This window comes from Ruditapes philippinarum, unplaced genomic scaffold, assembly GCF_026571515.1.
Source record: "Ruditapes philippinarum isolate M1 unplaced genomic scaffold, ASM2657151v2 ctg1310_1_1_1_1, whole genome shotgun sequence".
NCBI classification, from domain to species: domain Eukaryota; kingdom Metazoa; phylum Mollusca; class Bivalvia; order Venerida; family Veneridae; genus Ruditapes; species Ruditapes philippinarum.
The window spans coordinates 697-24,984 of record NW_026856986.1 but is presented as its reverse complement, the minus strand read 5'-3'; the positions used below and the strand labels follow the sequence as shown (position 1 = coordinate 24,984).

General features: G+C 29.6%; 1 protein-coding gene across 1 annotated transcript in view; it reads right to left on the bottom strand.

Moving 5' to 3' along the window:
- LOC132748391 (agrin-like) overlaps nucleotides 1-23,576 on the bottom strand; it is a 232,091-nt gene extending 208,515 nt beyond the window's left edge. The window contains exon 1 of the mRNA XM_060737983.1: nucleotides 23,404-23,576. Coding sequence (XP_060593966.1) covers nucleotides 23,404-23,530 — 127 coding nt within the window. The 5' untranslated portion in view covers nucleotides 23,531-23,576. The remainder of the gene's footprint in view (nucleotides 1-23,403) is intronic.
- Between the last annotated feature and the right edge of the window lie 712 nt (nucleotides 23,577-24,288).

Genomic DNA, 24,288 nt, shown 5'->3' with positions numbered 1-24,288 from the left:
TCCTGTTTAGAGTTTTGATATCAACAGTAAAAAAGTAATAATTGGTTCATATATTATTGGATTTGTTGTTTTGTACTCTTTAGATAAAGGAAAGTATAAAGGTAAATGCAAAAAATGTCCACTCACATTTATCATTTAAAAATTAAGTGAACTTTTAAATCATGCTAAAAAGTCTCAAATTCTCGTTGGAATGTGCAAATCAAAGATCGGATTTAAACAAATAAGAGTGTGATTGACAACAGGAAAAACAAACTGTTGATAAGTCAATTATCATTGCTTGTTTGTTCAGTTTGGTCTTCACAAATCAAAAATGTTTTTATGAAACAATATATGTGTTGATAACACAAAAGGTTATTCATGAAATTCTATTTCAGAGACACCATTCCGGGAATTAAGAACCCATTGTATTCTCCGTCGTGACATAGCTTATCAATATTGAAGTATTGTGTATGACAAAAGTATCACTACGCTATGCATTATGGGAATAAATTAGTTCATTGTCATGATTAAGGGCATAACAACGTTGAATGGGTACAAATTTGATGCACCATAATGTAATAAAAAATATAAGAATTAATTAATATGTTCCTTGGAAGGTTTTGCCACTTCAAACGTTTTTCTTTACATTTCCTATTGCACTTTAAGTTATAACAATAAAAATGCATACTGTACTCAATTATTATAACAAACATATCCTGTTATAATAGATATAAAATATTCTTGAATATGTATCTATATATTACTAAGCATAATCTTGTACAGCGAGAGCATTATGATAATATTTGTTACAATTCATCAAAATTGACTCGAAAAAGAAATTCACTGCTTTCGAATAGGAATAAAATTAAACAGAGAATGTGTAATGAATATTTGTATTGATAATGAATTAATTCAAGATAAATACGATTTTAATTATAATATTTCTTTATACTTTTCTACAATGCAATTAATCAGTATGCAATAAACGAGAAGAGAGACTTATCTTGTAGACAGAAATTTTGAAATATTGTTTATAGTTTAGCGCACATGCCAACTTTTTTATTAATATCTGTCATAAAGAGATGATAATGTAACAATGATCAGAAAATTCTGGTAAAGGGAGAATAATTGACAACAACGAAACACAAACATAAGGTCACAATTGCTTACTTTAAAATAATGATCGTCATTGATCGGAAAAAGTAACACGATGTAGCTTTGTACAGGTGACATACAGTTACACATGGTGTTGTCAGTGGCCTAGTGATTAATGTCATTTACCTCAATCCATTTGCCCCTCACCCTAATGGTTAATCCCCGTTACGACACCTAAGATACTTACACGTGAGTAAGCTATTCAGCTAGCTAACTGAACTTCGAAGTTTCTAATCGTTCATACTAGATATGTGCCTGAAACAGTGCACGAAGGGCAACTGAGGTCTTCCTCCACCAGTAAAGTTTGAAAGTCGCCATATGGCCTATACTGTGTACGTGCGACATAGACCAAACAAAAAGAGATATATTTATTTTCTGGAAAAGGAGTGACAGCTCGAGACATTATACTAAGCCTAACTTATATTAGCTCGGCAATCGTGCAAGACTGTCACATTTATATCACGTGTTAATTATGCAAATTCATTCTGTTTATACGCTGCCAGTAACTCTTTTTAGTACACCGATGTTAAAACAATGGTTGTTCAATACTTATTTACATATATAAACTATCATCTTAACCCATCTAAATTCAATGACGCTTACGTCCGCATTTCTGTAGTAACTTTGCAGAATGTTTTTATGTTCAACCAATCCGTATATTTAAATAAAACATATTTTAGTTTATTTGTTATTATGACCTTAACGATATATTTCGTTTTCTGGCACATTATGAATATTGCTGACTCAGCGTTTGATGCATGATATCACACGTCGAGAATAAGCATCACTTATTATTGTTATTTTATGCTAATTTTGATCTCCCTTGAAAATTGCATGCCTGATACAAATTTAGTCAACAGAGGAAACTTGACAACCATTCAGATATTGATAAGAGGGAAACGATAATGTGACTTTAATAGATATAGCAAACTAGAAAAAAAAATGAAAAGTTGAAAATAAAAATAAACCTGTAAATAAGCACCTTGCATGACTTAGCAGTGTACATTCCTTAACGTTACATGTTAAATCTTTGTAAACCAGTTAATTCATGTACATAATTAGCAAAGGAAAGTGAGTTTTGAACTTCAGAGGTTTGGCAAATGTGACAACTTGTCAAACGAATAAACACATTTGTGGATATTTATTTGTAATTAAGACCTTAAAAATTACAATCATGAAATGTTACATATTTTCCTAATTTTCTTTTGTCACAAAAGAAGTAACTACTTATTACCCGACTAACATGACGACAATAGAAAAACAAACCAAACAAATGACCCACTTACCGCTAACCTGTTAAATTAAAACATAATTTAACCCCAGAATTCATTCTTCACCTAGGACATATATACAAAAAACAAAATAACAGACCCAAATAAAAGCTATCTGATCTGTTGTATTAAAGCATACATATTAGCTCAAGCAGACACATGTACATTATCAGATTCAACAGTCAATGTAAATTCCATTTTCGGAAACAGTATCAGGTTTCATTTTCTAGCCTATTTGCGAGGTAATCACTGCGATCTCTGTGTGGGTATAATCTCAAACAGCATAATGTGCGTTCATATAATTTCGCGTATGTAGCATATATCTTAGACTGGTTCGGACTGGTACTATCTCTGATAGATAGAAGCTGTTGCAGGGACCCTTTTAAACGAGTAAGGCAAAATCAGTTTTAAAACATTTTACTCCTAAGGGTAATAGAAAAATTTCAATTCCACATACATTTTCTTGTATCTCTTTACAAATCCTTTTTTTGGAAGTGAATTCTCAAAAGCATTCATTCAATTATAATAATGACATCAAGTGCTTATCACAAATACAAATTCATTATTCATTAATCTAATTGTTAAGCCATGAGAATTGATAATCATCTATATAAATTTCACGAATAAATCACGTATATGTTGCTATGTCGGCTGTCTTTGGAAGCTAACTAAGTTCTTGACAATAACAACATATACAAATTCACAAATGACTTACATTTCTTTTCGAGAATCATTAACAATTATAGGGAATCAAACTAGCCATATCACGTGATAACTTTTAATTTGATTTACAAATTGTCTTGGGTGCAGTGCTTAATTTAAAGGCTTGCCTGGTGGCACTGTGTGTCTTTAAAGATATCCAGAGGAATGCAAAAAATCATATAATTACCCTATGCGTGTGTTGATACTTAAAACGGATCACAAAATATGAAAGTTGTTAGTATATCAATGTCAACACAAATCCACACATATTATTTTAAGTGTTTTTATTTACATCTATTTCAATTGAGCATGAAATCTATCAGAAAAAGTTATTATGAACACACTTTAGCAGATGAAAGATTGCTGTCTCTTATATCTTAATATTATTTCAACTGTATTTGATATATAGAGGATATTGAATGAGTGTAGTTTAATACTAAATTTATTGAACGAGTTGAATAAAAACATATTATGCGAGCCTCTGGCGAGTATAATATTGTTTTATTCAACGAGTTCAATAAATTTAGTATTGAAACTACACGAATGTAATATTCTATTTATCACATATATATAAAATAAGAACAGTTAACTGTTAAAATGAGTAATATTTCAATGACACTTTAAGGCTATGTTTCTTTTTATAGCGCAAATGACGTCACGTCAAAGTGTTATTACACTAGTGTAATATCGTTTTTATTAAATGGCTTTATTACACTCCTGCGCCGCGATTTATGTGATAAATCAATTTACTGTCAGACCTGGACGATTCAAATCTAATTCTTTGCTGATATTTATCCATAATCAAATATCTTTCAATGATGTATAGCTAATCATGTGTTATTTGTTTATCAGATGAATGTAATAGAGTTATTGATGTGTTTCACGTAATTTCGTGATTAATGTGTTCAAATTATTTAAAATGTAAATGAAACACGGGAACAGGAGATCGTTTTATTCTGATTTTCAACGGACAAAATCAAAGCCCATACTCAAAGAAGAAAACAACATTATTTTATTCAGTACGTTATATCTATTTTCGCAATAGGTTCAATTAAATGAACGTCATTGATATCTTTCTTGGAATAGAAATATATAACAGAACTTTTAAATAGCGTTTTTTTTGGCCAAAGAAACGTCTGTGAAATAAAATAAATAAGGAGATGATATAAAGATAAAGTACCTTAGAAGATATAAGGTTCAATATCCTTTATACTATGACAAAGAGGTTAGATTTCTGTTAGAGTGATTACAATTCTTAGCGAAAAAAATTAGTTATTATGTCTACAATAAGTTATTGTTAATAAATTTCCTTTACAGGTTGTGTGTGTGTGTGTATTTAAAAAGCCCTCTTAACTGTTGGCATCGATTTAATTTACGTTTTGAATTTTAAAGATTTTATTACTATATGCAATGTGTATTTAAAATTTCAAAATAAAAATAATATATACAAGAAAGTTTTTACCATTCCGCACTACTACAACTGATAAGTGGATATTAAAAACAGTTATACGATTCATAGTTATCTCCCCACTATCTTAGTGTTATAAAATTAATTTGATCTTTATGTTAAAAATCATATTATGTAAACAATATGATATGATTATTTGATACTACTGGATGAATATCAATATTGTCTTTTTTACCATTAGTTAGAATCATAAGTACCACTTTGCAAAGAACATGTATCTACCTTACACTCACCTCTACATGTTTAGGCTATAAGCATCGGGCATTTCAATAGCATTATAAAATATTATGTTTTTCATTTTTCAAGAAGAACAAACATTTTGATTAAAAGTAAGAGAAGAAACACTGTCTTCATAATGAACAATTCCTTGTTTAACTATTAACTGATGTAAGAGCAAATAATATGCTTAAAAAACTGTTGTAATCCTGTAAAAGATTATATAGGTTTATTTTGATAACTTGTAATGATTTGTTCACCTATTATTTTTGTACTCCTTAAATTAAAATCAAAAAGGTTAGTGAAAAGATCACGTTCCTAGCTCATTTTATCAGTTTAAATTAAAAATTGCAACTTTTTTTTAAATATCAATCATGCTATAAAGATAAGAGCTAGTTTATTGCAGGAATTTTCAAGATAAAGATTAAAAATCATTATGAATATTTTAAGCAGATAAATTTTATTTCACTTTATTTGCATTAAAATGAGAAAAAATATATAATTGTGGAAGGAGAAGTCAGATTGAAAGACCGGCCACGTTTAAATGAACGTGAAAAATAAATATAGATATTTGACTTAATATTCATAGCTTTATTGAAATAGTTAAATGATACTTCAATGACATGTATATTCACAATATCGCCATTTACATACATTTTTCTTACGCCCGAAAATGAAACTCCGTTAATTGTCCGTGGCATGGGTAAAATATCAAAACATGTAAGAAATTCAACAATGTATCATGGACGGAACATACATACTTTGTATACATATTGACCTCATACCGATATAAACCTTTGTACTTTTGTATGGCATCTGTGAATTTGACCATACAGTTCTATTCCTGGGCATATTTTCCTGTAATTCAGAACTCATTGTTTTCACAGACGTGAAAAATCTTATTAATATTGAAGTGCTAAAGAAACTCTTTGTCTGGAATAAGTGCATAACAACGTTGAATGGGTACAAATGGGTACAAATGTGCTGTACCATAATGTAATAAAAACAATAAGAATTAATAATCATGTCCTTTGAAACTATTTACTACTTATTCTTGAATATTTAATGAGTTTTCTTCTAATTTTCTATTGCATGTAAAGTTATAACAATGAAAAAACATATACTTATTAATCATAATGCAATCGATCAATTCAACAAATATATCCACTATAAATATTATAAAACACTAATATTTATTACAAATGTACAAAACATAGTCTTGTACAAAGTGAACAGTATGATGATTGTTTTCACAATTCTTTAAAATACTCAAGAAGACGCATTTCATGCTTTCTTTGATAGGGATATATTTAAACAATGTGTAATGAATATTTGTATTCTTATTGAATTTATTCAATTCAGTTACAATTTTCTCTAAAATGTATTTTTATACTTTATACTGCAATAGATTAGTATGCTATTATTTAAAGAATGACGGCCAACTTGGTATACTGTTCATATTTTAGAAAGCATTCAAACTTATTTATTAACAATCGTCGCAAAGGCACGATATAATTACAACATAAAAACTCAAGTAAAGGAAAAATTAATGAGAGTGATGGAAAAATACAAAGAAAGTCACTATTACAGGTTTGGATTGGAATAAATACAACTGTGGTTAAGTATGGTGTACATAACATTCTACAGGAGCTGTATAATACGTGACACGTGATGATGTTAGTAAAAACTTTCCTGAAACTTGGTAATAAGCACGAGTCAATTTTACTAGCTTGCATCAGCCTGACAATCATATAATTATGCAAATTCATTCTGTTTATACGCTGCCTGAAACTCTCTTCTAGTACAAAGATGTTAAAACAATGATTATTCAATACATATTTGCATATATTTACTATCATCCCCTCTAATTACAATGACACTAACGTTAGCATTTCTGTTGTACGTCCTGTTGATCTGACTTAAACATATTGTACTTCTTTTCATTATTAATGCAGGTTCATGTTTGTTTCGTAACGGTTGGAGAATCGGAGGCGGCTTTATCGATATTGATATATTTGTTAATTTGGCAAACACATAATTATGTTCCTTGACTCCTTGTTGTTTGATGAATTCCTTGACGTCAAGTCACAGATATTAAGTACCAATAAAGAGTTTTTATAGGGTTTATTTCAAAGTACATTCGGGCAATATGCCCATGCATACACAATACATATAACAAAGCATACAATACAATCAAATGGTCAATGTCACAACTTTATAAAACATATGTCATTATGTTACACAGTATTTTTAGCAATCAGAAAACGTTAACTATAAATAGAATATACTATGAACATGTCTCAATTCATATACTGGTAAATAAATACTATAATAAACATTTAAGTAAAATATCTTCTTTTAAATTCATTGCGACTCCACAGCGACTTGGTTAATTTTTGGTGGGGGTGTTGTTGTTGTTGTTTTCATAGTTTTTATTTTTTTTATTTTTACTTTCAATGAATGTGATTTAAAGTCTATCAATGAAAATCTTTTATACTATAAATACTTATGTTAATAGTATTTAGTCATGACAACAAATTACAAAAGAATTATATAAGGATGTTGTTGGTAAGTGTAAGATACATGAATGCATATGTTATATCAATATATAGCAGATAATAAAGTGTTCTACTTAACTGATGGCATTGTCAGTATTTATCAATATGCAAGTAACACATTTGATGTAAAAATTATCATAATGAACAGATATACAGAAAAGGGAAAAACACTCAAGAACTTATTCGTTAACTTGGTTGGGACAAATATACTAAAATAGAAATAATACATTAACTCAATAGCTCATTATTTTCCTTAGACGGGATAGATAGACAAAACATGTATAAAAACTAAAATAAGGATCATCTGATCTGATCTATAATAACATGTTTAAGCTCAAGCAAACACCCGTACTTAATCAGATTCAACAGTCTATGTATATTTCATTTCCGGAAACAGTATCAGGTTTAATTTTCTAAATTTTTGGTTATGTTATCACTGTGATCTCTGTGTGGGAATAATTTCAAAGAGCATAATTTGAGTTCATCTAAATCCGCGTACTTGCTTATAGCATATATTTTTTGACTTATTCGGTTTAGAACTAGCTCTGATATTTGAAACTATTGCAATGACCTATCTTTAGAATCGAATAATGTTCATGTAAGTTACAATATAGAAATTCACACACATAAAATAATTAATGACTTTATGATATCAAGAGCACCAGACTAAATTGTTTATTGACAATCATTGACAATCATAGAGAATCATACTGGGCATGTCACTTGATAATTATGAATTTGGTTTACAAATGGTCTGGGTGTGCTGTGCTTAATTTAAAAGCTTGGCTGGTGGCACTGCGTCTCTTTCTAAATATCTAGAGTAAAAAAAAAAGTATTCCTATTATTAAAATGTCAACAAATCCACACCTATTATTCTAAGTATTTGCGTTTTTATTAATGTCAAATGAGCAAGAAATCTATCAGAAATAGTTATTATGAACACATTTGTACAGATGAAAGATTGCCATCTCTTTTATCTTAACATTATTCCCACTGTATTTGATATAACTGTCAGACCAGGATGATTCAAATCTAATTATTTGCTGACATTTATCCATAATTAAATATCGTTCAATGATATATAGCTAACCGTGTGTGTTTTTATCAGATGAATGTGAAAGAGTAATCGATGTGTTCAACGTAATACTGTAAAAGTGTGTGTGACAAATGTGTTCCAGGAATGTAAATTAAACACAAGAACACCATACCAAATGTTAGCTCCCTTCTGATTTTCAACAGACAAAATCTGTGATCGCAGGTGACCCATCGAAAAAAACCTTTCTTACTTAAGTTATATCTGTTTCCAAAATAGTTTTACAAAATGAACGTGGATGATATCTTGAAATTATATTAAAAGCAGAAATATATTTTACTGAATTTCTTTAAAACATTTTGATTAAACAATTTAAATGCTTTGGTTATTTATATCTATATATAATTTTTTTTTACAGATTTTGCAATAAGGTTGTTTCAATGGTTCTTGTCTTGCCTTCGAAAAGAGCAAAGTACAAATTTATTATTGTTGGTGACATAAACGTATTATTTACTATACATTACAAGAGATTAAATCATGAATAACATCTGCTTGTGAAATAAAATAAGAATAAAAATCCTAAGAACTGAGGAAATGTAAGGTTTAATATCTCATATCTTATGACAATAAGTAAAGCTTGTGCCAGGGAGCTCATATTTTAAAAGCGTTTAATGTCTCAAATGAAGATTTGTTAAGAATTTATATCAAGAGGTAAAGTGCCTAATGTTTTGGTATGTTTATGTGATAAATATATCCTCTAAATTAATGTCATTTAAAAATGATTGGGTATAGATGTTCTAAACATGTCATAATTGTATTTAAGTACATGTATAAAATAAGGAAGACATTTGGGTAAAAATTAAACAGATACCATATAACTGAAACTGCTTACAATAAAATTGAAATTATTTGAGTACAAACGAGAAAATGTTTGATAAATCGTGTAATGTAGAAGTGGTTTCTATTTTCATAAAATTTCCTATTTTTATGTGACTCTGCTTGCAACATAAATACTAAAAACTTATTGCATTTTGATAATTTCAAATATGTCCCTGATGCAACCTTAGCGGCTTGTTCCTTTTGAGACAGTTATCTATCAACTGATAAAGGCTGAAAAGCAGCTCCATACATTCTTGACAAATATCACTCGCCTGTGCTGTTCACAAATATCACCGATGTGTCGGCCAAATAACTATAGTTAACAATGTTTAGATGTTTATTTTTATTTAGATAATAGGATCGTACCTTTTATCATCATTGTCATATGGTAATTCTGGTCCCCTGGTAAAAATTTGGCATCAAATACCTTCCCCGTGAAGTGTTGAATAAATCATTATATCACACCAAGCAGTAAATTTGATGTCTGTATACATGTGTTCAGACAAGGATTGTCCCAAAAATTCGCATTGTGAAAAGGGACTGCGCACTATTTGCATTTTTCTGACAACATATTTCTATATTTTCAATTGATATATCTGGTGATAGATAAAATATGATAAACAAGATCAACAAGGAAAGGCGGCGTTCAATGAACGCAACCCCCATATGACCCAGCAACAAGAACTAGTGGCAATGAGCTCAAGCGGACCCCAAACAAAACAGGACACGGCACAAGTCAGCACGGACAGTTTAATCACTAAATGATAAAATCATTGTAACTGATTAGGAATTAAAAGAAAACAAATAAATGATTGAACAACAGGCCCATAAAGTCAAAGTGCACAGGGAAGGGGACAGGAGACCGGGAAAAGAGGGGAGGGGCGGTTAATAAAAGAAATAAAAACTAGGGGTGAACTTTTTTCCTAATTTGGATATAAATGTCGAAATTTCACCGACTTGTGCACGTCAAAATTGTAAAGATTTTTGTTGACAAAATGTGTTCTTGTTTTCAATGAACTATGAAATAAAATGCAAGCTGCTGGCATGATTTCCCACTTATCGTTGACGGGTGTACCCGATGTCATTTTTTAAAATTCAAACATCATTAAAACAACATCATTTAAATATCATACATCAAAGTAATCTTACTAAACCAGTAGAAAAGAAATAAACGAAACATAATTTGACGTTTACGAAAAATAAATTGATGCTATAACTGTATACTGGTAAAATAATATGTAATCAAACATTCTGTGTCCAATAAAAAAATAACGATACTTATGTGTGTATATTTTCTATAGTTTAAGTAAAGTAAAAAAATACAAGCTCTCGAAAATATGTATTGAGTGCGGAGACTAAAGTAAGATAAAAAATATCACATTTTACAAAAAAAGCCTATTACAGAAAGAGCTGATTAAATCGTATCAAACATTTATTTCAATTTGTTTTCAAACTAAAGCCACAAAAGACGTTTAAGAGCCATCAAGCAATTGACATTTCGGTGGAATGTCTTGAATTTAAATGAAACATCCCAATGCGCAGTCTTATGTAATCACTTTCACACGAAAATGTATCTTTTAAACAGCTACATGATAATCAAAGAAGTTTTGTTCATTACTTTTGTAGCGCTTACGTCCTATTTATATAGTATAAAAGAATTAAGTTCACGGTCTGAACAGTTGTTTCTTTTTTCAATGCCCGTCATTGTTTGTAGTCATGCAGTCAATTTGAAAAGTGTTGAAACTGTAAAATTAACACAAAACAAAGAGCATTAAAGTTATGTTAATTTCGAAAAAATAATCTATGCGATAGGACAATGTTAAAAACATCTAAAAAATAAAATCGTCATCTATAAAGCAAGCAAAATTATAAATGTACTGTAAGTAATTGTTGGTCATTATCACGAAGAACATTTTCACGAACTGTTTGGTAAGCGTGGTCTTGAGGTTCATATCTGGACATTTTGTATTAAAGTATTTACTTCCGTCTATTCCATGCTATAACAATTAAATTAATTTCTGATCTTTTTTCCTTGATTAGATATTTTCAATTTTTGTATATTTTTATATAAAATGGACATCAGTCGATATAGATTTATTGACTTTTGCTGAAGATGACAAAATTGGAGGGAAAAGTTATACATTAGTTTCGTATATGTAAATTATAAAAATTAATTAGATGCTGATATGTGAGTGATTACCATTAACTTAAATAAAGAATGTTAAAATAAATTAATTTTTTCATCTATTTTGCTTTCTCGAATTTCTTGTATTTAATCGTCATTATTGATGTTGTGATTAAATAAAAAAATCTAGCGTGCTCACGTCATCACTGACATACTAGTCAGTGAGAAAATCATTCTGGCATTTCCGCATGCATCAATTATTCCAAGTTCTATTGTATTTGTACAAACAAGTCGCTTTTTATAAACAAATGTTAACAGAATAAAGAAAAAATACATTTCACGCTGCATTTGAAAGAAAAAGCAACATAAAAACACCATGATGAATATCAAAATAATTCCTTGTATGGACTCTTGTTTTGGAAAATGTAGTTGAAATAAGAGCATTTTTGCAGCATTTAAAAGAAGTATTCTCGAAAATGAATTGTGACAACTTAATTTAGAGCTATTTGTACCCATTATCTGCAATGTGTATATTTCACAATTAAAGTAGACATTCACATACGTCTTGTCGTAACATATAACTTAAATCGTTTATATTATCCTAAAGTCACAAAGGACGAAAAAAATATTTGTCAAAATGGAAATTTCTGTAATTAAAAAGAAATTAACAAAATGTATTCACTAAGATTAAGCATTGCGTGTGTTAATTGCGTAAAGTTAGTAAATAGTAGTATATTTCTAGATTCCAAAGTGTCACAAAAAAGCTCTAGAAATCTAAAATTATGAAATTTACATTTAAGCGTGTTAAATGTTAGAATTAAGATATATATTCTACTTATCATCCGAACGAATGTTTTTATTTGTAACATTTTATAACTAGCGAAATATATACCATGATTGTTTCAAAGGTTAACATATATGTTGCAATGTGGATTTGTTTTTAAATCAAAAACCATGTTTAATGAATAATGTATATAACACAGAGAAAATGTTAAAAAAGATAATTAAAAATTGTTAATGATAAAAGAGTGCCGTATAAATTTTATCCTAGCGTTTATAAAGAAATAAACTAGGTATATCACAGGGTGGTGAACTAACAGCTTGTCTATGCTGTGCTTTTATTTAAACAAATGTATGTGCATTTTAATGAAGCACCTTGTGGCATCATTTTGAATTTTTTTCAATTTCAAAAACACAAAAGTCGCTATATGTTTAATACTATGTTTGAAGTTTGTAATATTTGAACAAAAATAGAAAGAAATATAATTACATCATCTTTAGATCAACAAAATTTTCACATAAACTGTTTTATGTTTATCTTTTATATTCATTTAAACCGTTTCTGTAGGAGTAGAAGTAATTGATGAGGTAAAGGATTGATATCTCTATTACTTTTATGATTTTTTTATACCAACCATGCTTGATAAATCAATTTATTATCTGATCAAGACGATTTACTTCAATAATTTGCAGGAATTGTTTCCATAATTTAATATCTATTAGTGATATATAGCTAACCTCATATTATTAGTTTATCAGATGGTCGTAATAGAATGATCGATGTCTTTAACAAATACAAATAGTTATATGATCGCTGGAGCCTATTTTGAAAAGACAAAATTTATAATCCATAAACTTAAGTTTTAAAGAAAACATATCTGAATTACAATCATTATTTATAAAGTATCATTGATTCATTCTCGGATGTTAAATATTGTTTATACGTTTAAAATGGTTTGACAACCATTTAATATGAAAAAGTGTCTTAATTATACGTTGTATTTAGGTATCTGTTGAGTTTCATTCTTCAAGCTATTTCCCTGTTGACTTGCATGCTTATCGTTTTGATTTGTTGTTTTTCAGACAGAAAGCGTCACAAATTTCACCAGATACGAAATTAATGAAAAAATGTTATTTTATGTTAAAGAAATTTGTTACTTATCAGAAGAATTTGGTTCGTTACTTCTAATTGCAAAATCAATTAAAATTATGTTGGATGTTGATGAACATTCTGCAATAGTGTAAAAATATTGTTCTGTCTTCTCATATTTCAAAAAAACTATAACACACAAAACAAAACAATTTTTTTTTAAATTAGAATAGGCAAGATGTTTTCTTCCAGAATATTGTATAACTAAACCATTGTTGATTATGTAGTTACCCACTTTAAGAATATCGGAATCTACATTCTTTTACAATAAAGATAGAAAATAAGGGTGATATTAGTATGATCTTGTTCAAGTCTTTGTAGTATATGGTAAAAATATTCATTAACACCGCTATGCCTTAGCTGGTAGGAAAAAATGTCAGCCCCATATCAATTTTTGATAATTTTTTCATGCATTTTTCAGCAAATTTATCTATGAAATTCAGAGAATATGAAAAAATAATGGAAATGCCTCCATTTTCATATTGTTCAAATAGGATGTGAAGTTTTAACATCACCTGTACCAAAATAAATACAAAAAAGAACTAATTTTATCATATAAATTGCGTATTAGCCATTTTTCAATAATTTGGCGGCCATCTTGGCGGCCATCTTGGATTTCTCAAAACGTACCATGATTTGACATGTCTACCCAATTTTTTTGTAAACTTCAAACATTTAGCTTTACATTGGTATATCATTTATCCATGGACCTTTTTTGCACACAAAAGGTCCCCAGGGACTGTACTATTACAGAACATCATCATTTGATAATTTGATGCAATCGGATTACTAAAAAATAAAAATACTTCTATCTAGGGAAAATGTTTCTTCAGATATTTTATTTTACAATCCATCAAGCAATTATTCATGTCTGAAGCTGAGCTGTCTGTTAATATTACGATTATCTGTTTTCCTAACAATTACAAATGAATAACAAAAATCATCGTAAAGGAAGGACTGAGAGAAAAACGTCTTTATAGCTAAACATTTACTATTACATTGTAGTACTCCCCAGGGTAGAATCAAAACAGATTATATTCCAAATAACTAGGAGCTATATGACGGCTTTATTAAGCAAAAACTAGATTTGTACTTATTTAAATTTACACAAATAGTATTTACATTTTTCAAATATGTGCAGATTTGTATATTAAGTGATATACATGCATAAAATTATATTACAATCTTTTATATGCAAGTAAAATTATATATACATAAACGTCATTTTGAGCTTAACACGACACGTCACAATACGGACATCAAACTTAAATGACAGTGTATATACTGTAACTGTTTCAATTTCAAATGGAACATGACAATATTGGATTGCTTTCTCAATTTATTTTGTTAAGTGAGGATTTGAGTGACGCGGTGGTTGTATGAACATTTTTTTCAACAAGAGCAGTCGATAGGCCTTAATAATGTATACGTGTCGTATTATTCTCTCAATATACATGTTAGAGTTATAAATAAATGTTTATGATTTGAACCCAATCCAGTCAGTAGTATTGGAAGTATTAACTTGCGCGAAAAAACTTAAACTTAAGTGTGAAGCCCGGGTGAGTACAATAGCCCTTCTTATTCTACGAAAAATCGAGTTTAAACGAGTTTTTCAATTCTTTGTGGACATATTCAAGTCTGTGAGAAAATAACCCTAGCAACCCCTCTAGTATCAATCAATTATACATGCTGCATTGCATTTTTACAAGAATATGTTGTGTTTTTTTTAAGATAAAAAAATAGAGAAAAACAGACAATTTAGTTTTCTTAGACGAATGTAAAATGAAAATTTGCTGCCACCAATACTTTGTGAAATTTATGATCGTTAAAATATATGGTTTAAATATCGGAAATCTTTTTACATTTAATAAGAGGAATATTCTGCAAAACTAAATGTGACAGCTAAATTTCTTGCAATTTGTGTTCTTTATATGTATAAATATTTCACAATTGAATGAGACAATTCCATATGTCTTGTCTAAATGCATTACTTCAATCATTTGTATTGTCTTCAATTTCAAAATGTAATTTTGAAGACATTTGAGCTAAAAAAAAGTTAAGTTTTAACATTTATAGTAAATATTTTAAACTAAAAAATAAAATGGCTTATTTAATGTGTATCAATGAATCAATGATTGGTAATCAATGAATTTAAAAAGATTAAAAGTATGTTAGATTAACTTAGCATTAGCATCATGATCGGGTATTGTATATTAATTTTTTTTACATTCGTTTCATAATATAAATAGAGGATAAAAATAGAGTTAAAAATATTATCCCGAAAAAACAACTGTTACCCGAGGCGTTAGTGTAACCAAGAACAAATACTTCATTGGGTCACTGTTTCAAAGGTCTTTATTATTCAAATTTGTGAAAAAATACTGTAACCTAAATAATTATAAAACATTGTCTTTGTTATTTAAATTTATATGTCTTATTCTGAATACTAAAAGTTGACTATTTAGGATAATATCTGTTGTGTAAGTGCATATCTGTTAAAGCCGGCGACATTGTCAGGGAATCGATTATGCTGCTAAGTTGTCTAGTACATAATGTATTTATTTTAAGACTGAATTCGGTCGAGTACGATTTTAACATTTTGCGGAAAATTGTGTGCTGACATTTTTTCAATAATGAGTATAAACCTTATATAAAACATTTATTTTTATGTCATTTCTTTTCTTCACTTATATAATTGTAAGACAATGCTGAGAGACAGTTTGGTCTCTTTTGCTGTTCACGATTTCATTTTTTTACTCGTAGTAGTGTAAATATTGCATATTAGAAATATTCAAAAACATTCATGACAAAAACAATTTTAATGGAAGAAACGTAATAAGCTATAATAAATCAAAGATGAAAATGAGCGCCCAAAACGAGCAAAACAAATTCAAAACGAAGCAACGAAAACTTATATACCAAAGAACTACATTAACCTATTGTCACATTAATAATACCATTTTATCTATAAGCAATAATCATGTCTGTACCCTGGAAACAATGTTGTGAAATGCTTCGTAAATTAGACAAAATGTCTCTGGATTAAAACCACCGTCCTTTGTCGTAGAAGGCAATTGTCTTTACAGTCCATTTTTTATTGTGTTACGGATGTGCATAATTACCATAGACTGTAATTTTGTTGATGTGGGTGATGATAGGTGACAATAAATACTCCAAGAGAGAAATAAAAACAATGGCGTAAACTGTCTTTTATGACACGGATAAAGAGCTGCACAAGCGTAGGAAATTGTCTTCAGGAACAGCAAAGAAAAATCTTAAGTTAAATTTAAACAAGAAAGCGTGAAAGTTAAACAGTACATTGTAAACTATATATAGTCAAAGGTTTTCAAAGAAAAGAAGTAACAATGATCGTTAAGTGCAATAAACTTTCATTAGCAAGAAGATCATCTCAGTCTGTATTCATGATGCTTCATATACATTTTATATTTATAAAAGATATCGTTCAAATAAAGTAGACAAATATTATGTTATCGGAATACTTCAGAGGATTCAATGTAAGAATATGATTTCTTTAAGATTGTTAATTTTACAAATTTGAAAAAAAAATGTTTGTGTAGAAATCTAAGTGCAAAGACGTGTTTGCAACATGGTACTTTAAATATTTTACACATATTTACAAAATTGGTAAATTTATTACCAAACGTTAACGCTACTAAGTTGTTCAGTGTGCAAACAATTTAACAAAAAGTACTCCCATCCGTTTCTTGAAGTGTCATATGAATCTGGAATATCCAACAAAATTCGTAAACAGTAAACATTTACATTTTTTATCGGGACATGTCTTCATACATCAACAACTTCGTAACATTTATCAGCGTTCCTGTCATGCTGAGGCTATGAAAATCCAATTAGTCTCTGCTATTTTATCCTTGATTAAACATATTTCTGTATCAGTAATATATTGGTTATTTCGTGTTGTTTGTTTGCCAAAACGGACGTCATCGATTGATGGATGTTATATTAAGCTGTTAAGTGTATGAGTTTGAGATAAAAATGTTACTGTATATGTTAATGAAGGTTTTCTTGATGGAACCAAATATTCTTTGGTGTTCTGTAAGAAACAAAAATCCATTAAAAGCACATAATGAAACTGTAAGCGGTTTAATTTTTGCTTTTTGCTTAAGCATTTCATGCACTAATTTTCTTGCCTGTAATGTCGCATTTGCTATTGACCGCTTAGAACGCATAGCAGTATGAATATTTCTATGATGAAAAATAGTATTTTGTTCTAGGACAATTTATTATCTGCTATATATAGATATGAGGCGGGTCACGACAAAACCAACATAGTGCGTTTGCGACCAGCATGGATCCAAACCAGCCTGCGCGTCCGCGCAGTCTGATCAAGATCCATGCTGTTCGCTATCAGTTTCTCTACTTGTAATAAAGTTGGTAAGCGAACAGCATGGATCCTGATCAGACTGCGCGGATGCGCAGGCTGGTCTGGATACATGCTGGTTGCAAACGCACTATGTTGGTTTTGTCGTGACGCGGCTCATATGTTATATAGGATTATGTATCTCTCCAACCAGATGTAATTCTTTCGTGGTTTGTTATGTTTGATACTGAATACCATCAACACAATTCACCAATAAACAATTTGATAGCTGAAATAGGCTTAAATGGCGAATTCATAGAAACGTTTTAGCTTAAATTATCTTATATTTCTAATCCAGGGAAAAGATTTGGCTGAAATTAGCCAAAATGCATATCCATAGATAACGGATTCAAAGACTAACCCATGAAAACGTTTTAGCTGAAATTTGCTTAAATAGTAAAACAAAAGAAATACCTTGGCTAAGATAAGCTATATGAAATTCATAGATATAAAAATCAATATCTATTCAATTCAAATTTCAGCTTATTATTGTTTTCTTTGCCATAATAAATTGATTAAAACCAGTCAATTGTCAAAACATTGTTATAGAATTTTTAAAAAATAAATCTTTCATTTCTACAAAAATCAACATTTTAAAAGCGTATTTCTTATATTTTAAATTGTAACATTCTGCCTGAATTCAATACATGTAGAATAGAAAAAGACATCTCTAAGGAATGTCCAAAACGGTAAAATTGAAAATGTTGCAGGTTTTATTTTATTAAAGGTATATTGCCGTGACAAAAATTAGATTTTCATTTTATGCTATCAATTAAGACCTTTTTCATTTACCATACAAACAATCCAATTTATTTTGTCTTTAGACATTACTGTCATTCAGAATATCAATTTCTCCTGGAATTTGATTTTGTCTACGTATGACTCGATTCATTAAATATTGGAACTTATTACGTCAGTATTGGATATGATTTGCAAAGCAATATCTTTTATAGTTTTTAATATCATTTATTCATTTGATTATCGTAGAAACATTTTATCACACTACACCGCTCATCGCGAAAAGTATTGGAAAGTTTGATACTCTTTTCACATGGCACAGATTCTAAATTTGGAATAAAAAGGATCGTACAATAAGCGCATTGAATGTTTTCACAGAACATCATCTGTTCACAATGAATGATTGAAAACCATCAACTGTTTTAAAGGTACAGGAATATTCACATATGGAAGACATTCATACCCTCATCATCATGTTCATGTTTTGGTCCTTGCTACAGTCAAATCATCCAATTGTAAGACATCTACACGATTATTCATGCAACTTTATCTTTATAGAACAGGTTAGTTTTGTCATAGAAAACATAACATTTTTAGTAACCTCAAATGACACTCATACATTGTCGTAGCTTTGACCATGTCAATAATTTCTGAATTAGCCTACGTTATCATTTTTTATTTGCGATCGTCTTTCTGCTAAAAACTAGAAAAGTTAAATGTTTCAGTAGCATTAATATGGTATTTTAATTTTACCCTTATAAATAATTCTCAATGTGTTAACAAAGACAATATTTTTAATTCTTTTGTTTCTTTTGTGTTTTTTTGTTTGTTTATTGTTGTTTTGCTTATTGTTTTTGTTGTTGTTGTCTTTCCTGTGTGTTTTTGTGTTTTTGTTTTTTGTATTCACTTATGAATATCGTATGAGTACAGTGGAATGTGTTTTGGAATAACTGTCCCCATAAGTTACGTCTTTGCTGTATTTCCAGTGTAGCTCTTATTGCAATCTTGGTGTGGTAACTACTATAACATTACAATTTTTTCCTATTTAAGATTTTTTGAAATCTGTAAAATCATCTTCATTTCAAAATTGGGTGCTCAAAATGACGGCAGTTTTTACTTTGGTGAGAAAAATATCCTACATAATAGCATGTGACAGTTGAATTTGATGCAATTTGTATCTTTTCTTCCTTTTTATATTTCAATATTCAACAATTGGATGAGACATTCCCATACGTCTTGTCTTAAGAAATAACAGGACTCATTTATATCCATTTAAATTTTCATCTCATCTGCTATTCTCTATTTTAAAAATGAACAAAATAAAATCAAAGTATCTGTTTTGATAAAAATACTAAAAGGATGAAAGTCACTCATATTTTTCTCATCAAAGTGAAAACTTTTGCTTTAAGCACATAATATGGAAATGAACATGATTTTAAACATTTTAGAAAAAAATCTTCAATAGGATAAATTTGACCTCAGATCCCCTTTCAACAATTCATTTTATTTAGTTCTGTCCATTGTTTTCTCGTTAAGGACAGACGCATTTTATATTTGGGGATCATACGCCGCTTTAAATAGAATGGCACTAGCGTGTTACATATATTAAAGGTTCCACAATAACCGACGTATGAACACATCTGCGGATATTTCTAAATTAAAAATTTCACCATTACCATGACTAATTGTTGAATTTTGCTTAACCCGGTGCTATGGGACGTTGACCGTTACTTGCATTTTCAAGTACCGTCCATGAACAGGCTTATTCAAACCAAATTTTGTTGTTTTTGGCGTTCTTTCGGGATTCCGTTTTTCACAATTATAAGTATCAAGTGCGTGTTAATACTTTATTTACTATTCTTTTGGTCGTTTTTGGTGTTCTTAAGTATATGTAAGTTTGCAAGCAACTGTAACCTGTGCTCGAATTCAGTTGTCAATTTATGTGTTACATATTTAGTTGACAGACCATAGCGGGCCTGTCTAAAATTGAAAAATAAATAAATAAAGAGAAAAGCATAATCACTAAAGAACAGACAAACGGCAATATTGAAAATGTTGCAGGCTCGGTTTGAATGAGTTTGTTCATGGACGGTAATGGTATTTGCAAACTTTCGTCCATGCCTCTATCACCAGCCTAAGCAGACTTGATAACCACTATATGGACACATTGCGGATGTTTCTAAAATCTACAATGTTTATGCTTAAATGTTGAATTCTGCTTAAGCCAGTACTAGGGGCCGTGGACGGTAACTTGCACTTTCCACTACCGTCCGTGAACAGGCTCAATCAAACCGAGCCTGCAACATTTAACAATTTTGCCGTGTTGGGCTTTCTTTGGGGATTCTGTTTTTCTCTATTTCAAGATTAAAACACAAAACTGGTGGAATTTAGAAACACTCCCAAGTCTTAAAGATAGATAATATATTTACAAGAAGGAGATTAAAAACAAAGACACTTCCATATTTTCTATGACCAGTAGTCGATTTGTACCAAAGGATATTTGCTGAAATTGTATGACTTCAATTCTTTCGAAATAACAAAAACACGTTCGGAACCATACTTTTCAAATTCATTAGCCGTGAATTTGTAATACATAAATAGCATCCATCATCCCTGCATCAAACATTTACAGTAAAATGAACAATCCCTGTCATGAATTTGCAATGCACATCTTTTTTTTATCTCCCCACATCAATACACAACTAATTCCATCATTTCTCTTTATCAAATGACGACAGTGTAGTGGGAAATGACTAACAACATTTTGGAGACGAACATTTATGTTTAACATTGGAATAATTTCGCTACTTTTATAAAATAATTTATATTCCTAATATACTTATCAGATTCAAAAAAAATATTGACATTTATCCCTTACCACGTTAAAAATCTTAAATGAAAGTGTCCACCTTTCATTAATGTGGTAAATATCAAAATATCAACAAACTGAAAAGAAAAGATGTGCAGAGTGTGATAAGAAGGCAATTGCAATGAAGTGCCAATTTGTATTGGTCCGCACTGGTGGCATTCTTAGATTAAGTGTAGTTTCAAGGGAGAAATATATTTCATGCAAGCTGGTTATATATTTTCCTTCTCTGCTTTTATCGCTAGTTGTATTGACACTGACTTTGATCACATGTTGTAATTGTTTTCAAACTATATATATTAAAAACGAAAAGGAATGAAATACTCGAATAAGCTCAATCTTGCAAGTCATGTTCACTATATCGAAATATAATTGACTTTTACTCTAAGGCCGCTAACATTTTTAACAGGTGCCTGTAACTTATTGCATCATCTTGCTCATTTGGTTATTCAGTACATGTCAAAGTAGCTAAAAGCTTCTGTTTGTCAAAATATTTAATAAAAGGCAATTAAAACCACTTTTAAAATTGTTACAATGAAGACCGTGCTAGAATCTAGAATGAATTAGATGGGTTTTTTTCTATCCAACGTTTTTTGTGTAGTTTTTGTTTTTAAACTATAATAAGAAGTTTTACCAAATAATGCTTAAAGCTTGTATAAATTCATTTTGGAATAATATGAATATCTAATGGAAATGGCTTATAAGCATCTGATATATGCAGTGTTTGTTTTTAAACTTTGATAAGAAAAATTACCAAACATTACATGCCCAATATCCTAAAAGCTTCTTTAAATTCATTTTGGAATAACATGAATAAGTAATCAAAACGAGAAGATATCTGCTAGCTCTGAGTTGCATTGATTTGTATTTCAACGGTTTATCTAAATACCATTGGATAAACGATAATGATTTTTACAAGCACAATTTGTCTCGAGGAAAAGGAAAATTGCAAATAAGGGATTCGGTAAATTGTATGTTTTGCATAATGCTTTTTTGTGGAAGTTGATTGCCTCTATGAGCTATGCTACTTTGACTTTGTGTCTGCGTAGATAAATAATGAAATGTTGTAGGGTGCATGTACATATTCAAGCGGTTGCTTGTTGTTATATTTTTCTGGTCCTTCGGGCTCATTGATTCCAGCCTTCTTATGTTTTGAAAATTAAGTACTGCGCAAGCCGGTGCTAAGGGGCGTTAGGGATGTTGCACTTTTTCATTATCCCTCATGTACAGACTCAATCAAATCGATCGAGTCTGCACTTTTCATTTAGTAATTTTGCTGATTTTGATGCTTCCGATTGATCACTTTTTCCAGATATCAAAAGCGTATTCTACAATTTATATGAAGACTGAGTAAAATCAGTGTAATAAAATTTATTAATACTTTGCATGATAATATAATATGACAACAAAAACAATTTATTCATAAGCGGAAAACTACTGTTGGTCACCGAGCTCGTTTTTGTCGGTTACTTTTGATTTAAAAAATGTAGCAATTTTTAGGGACAGACAATTCAAAATCAAGGCAAGCAACTTGCAAATATGACTATATAAAATTGTAGAATAAGCCTTTTGAAATCAAATTTAATTTTATATCTTAGTTTAAGATCATATTTTACAAATATATTATAAATTTCAACAACTATCACCTTGTTTTCACAAATTTATTCTGGTAACCCAAAAAAATACTACAAAGCATTCTTTGAATTATTTAAAAGGCACTGTAATCTATTTGAATAAAATTTTCTCAAACAAACAATTCCCTTGCTAACATAAAGACAGTTGTTACGGTTTTTTGGGCAGAATGAAAACCTTTCGATAGAATTCATGTTAATTTTTCATTGGCCTTGATATGATTAAAGAAAAAATTAAAGCAAAAATAAATTTTCAAACTCTCATTTAAAAACTATGCTTACATTAATAATTTATAGTTCTAACAACTTTTAGTTTACATATTCAAGTATCATGCTTTCAGAAAATAATGAAACGGTTACATGGAAATCTTAGTGCCAACTAAATTGGGACGTGTAACTGCTATTGCATTTTTATGCATTTTTTAAATTGAAAAGTATAAATAAAAATACTACCGTATACATTGACTTCTGCTGCATATAATAAAAATACCACTGTAGTCACTGAACACCAAAATAATCCAAATAAACACACTAAAACTGGAAGTTTATTACGTTTCCAAAATCTAGTTAACTTCCTCATGGCAATGGAGATCGACTATAAAGCATAACTAAATTAATGAATTTTAAAAATGTTATTTTCCATGACGTGTAAATCCTTTTCGTTTTCCATGTTAACTTTCAATTCGCCCAATTAAGGTTATCACAGAAATTTGATATTTCATGTTAAAAAATATCTGCAACATATCCAAAAGAAAACATATAAACCGTTACAATAATAGCAGTCAATACAAAATTTCTTGTCGCCATATATCGTGAATAATGTCACACTGTTGGAACTAATTTCCATCAATTTGGTTATCAAACAAATTCCTAAGCAGCGGACTGTCCCCGTAAAACAGCATTGCGATACGCTTTATCAATGTCTGCAAATAGTAAAACATATTTACCGATATTGTTTAAACAGATATGGAACCGCAAAAAGTGCTTCAAATTTTGATGACAATATTACAACAAATATTCATGGCATTGTAATCTTAGATATTTTTTTTCAAAAATTATGAGTGCAAATTTATAGTTAAATGAAAAACATTTAATTCTGGCTTCAAGTATAGAATTTTGATTGAGTTGAACATGTAAGTTGCTCTATATAGATACATGGGAATTGAAGTTATGATGTAACAATTTTCCTTTTTATTCCATATCAAGTAAGAAGTAAAGAAAGAAAAGGTTAATCTTTATAACCGTGTAAGTGTGTCGAAAAGTGAATTCATTCGTCAAATTGAAATCAAACAAAAAATGATATTTAATTGGTATTTTCTTAGTTTTTAGGCAAATTAT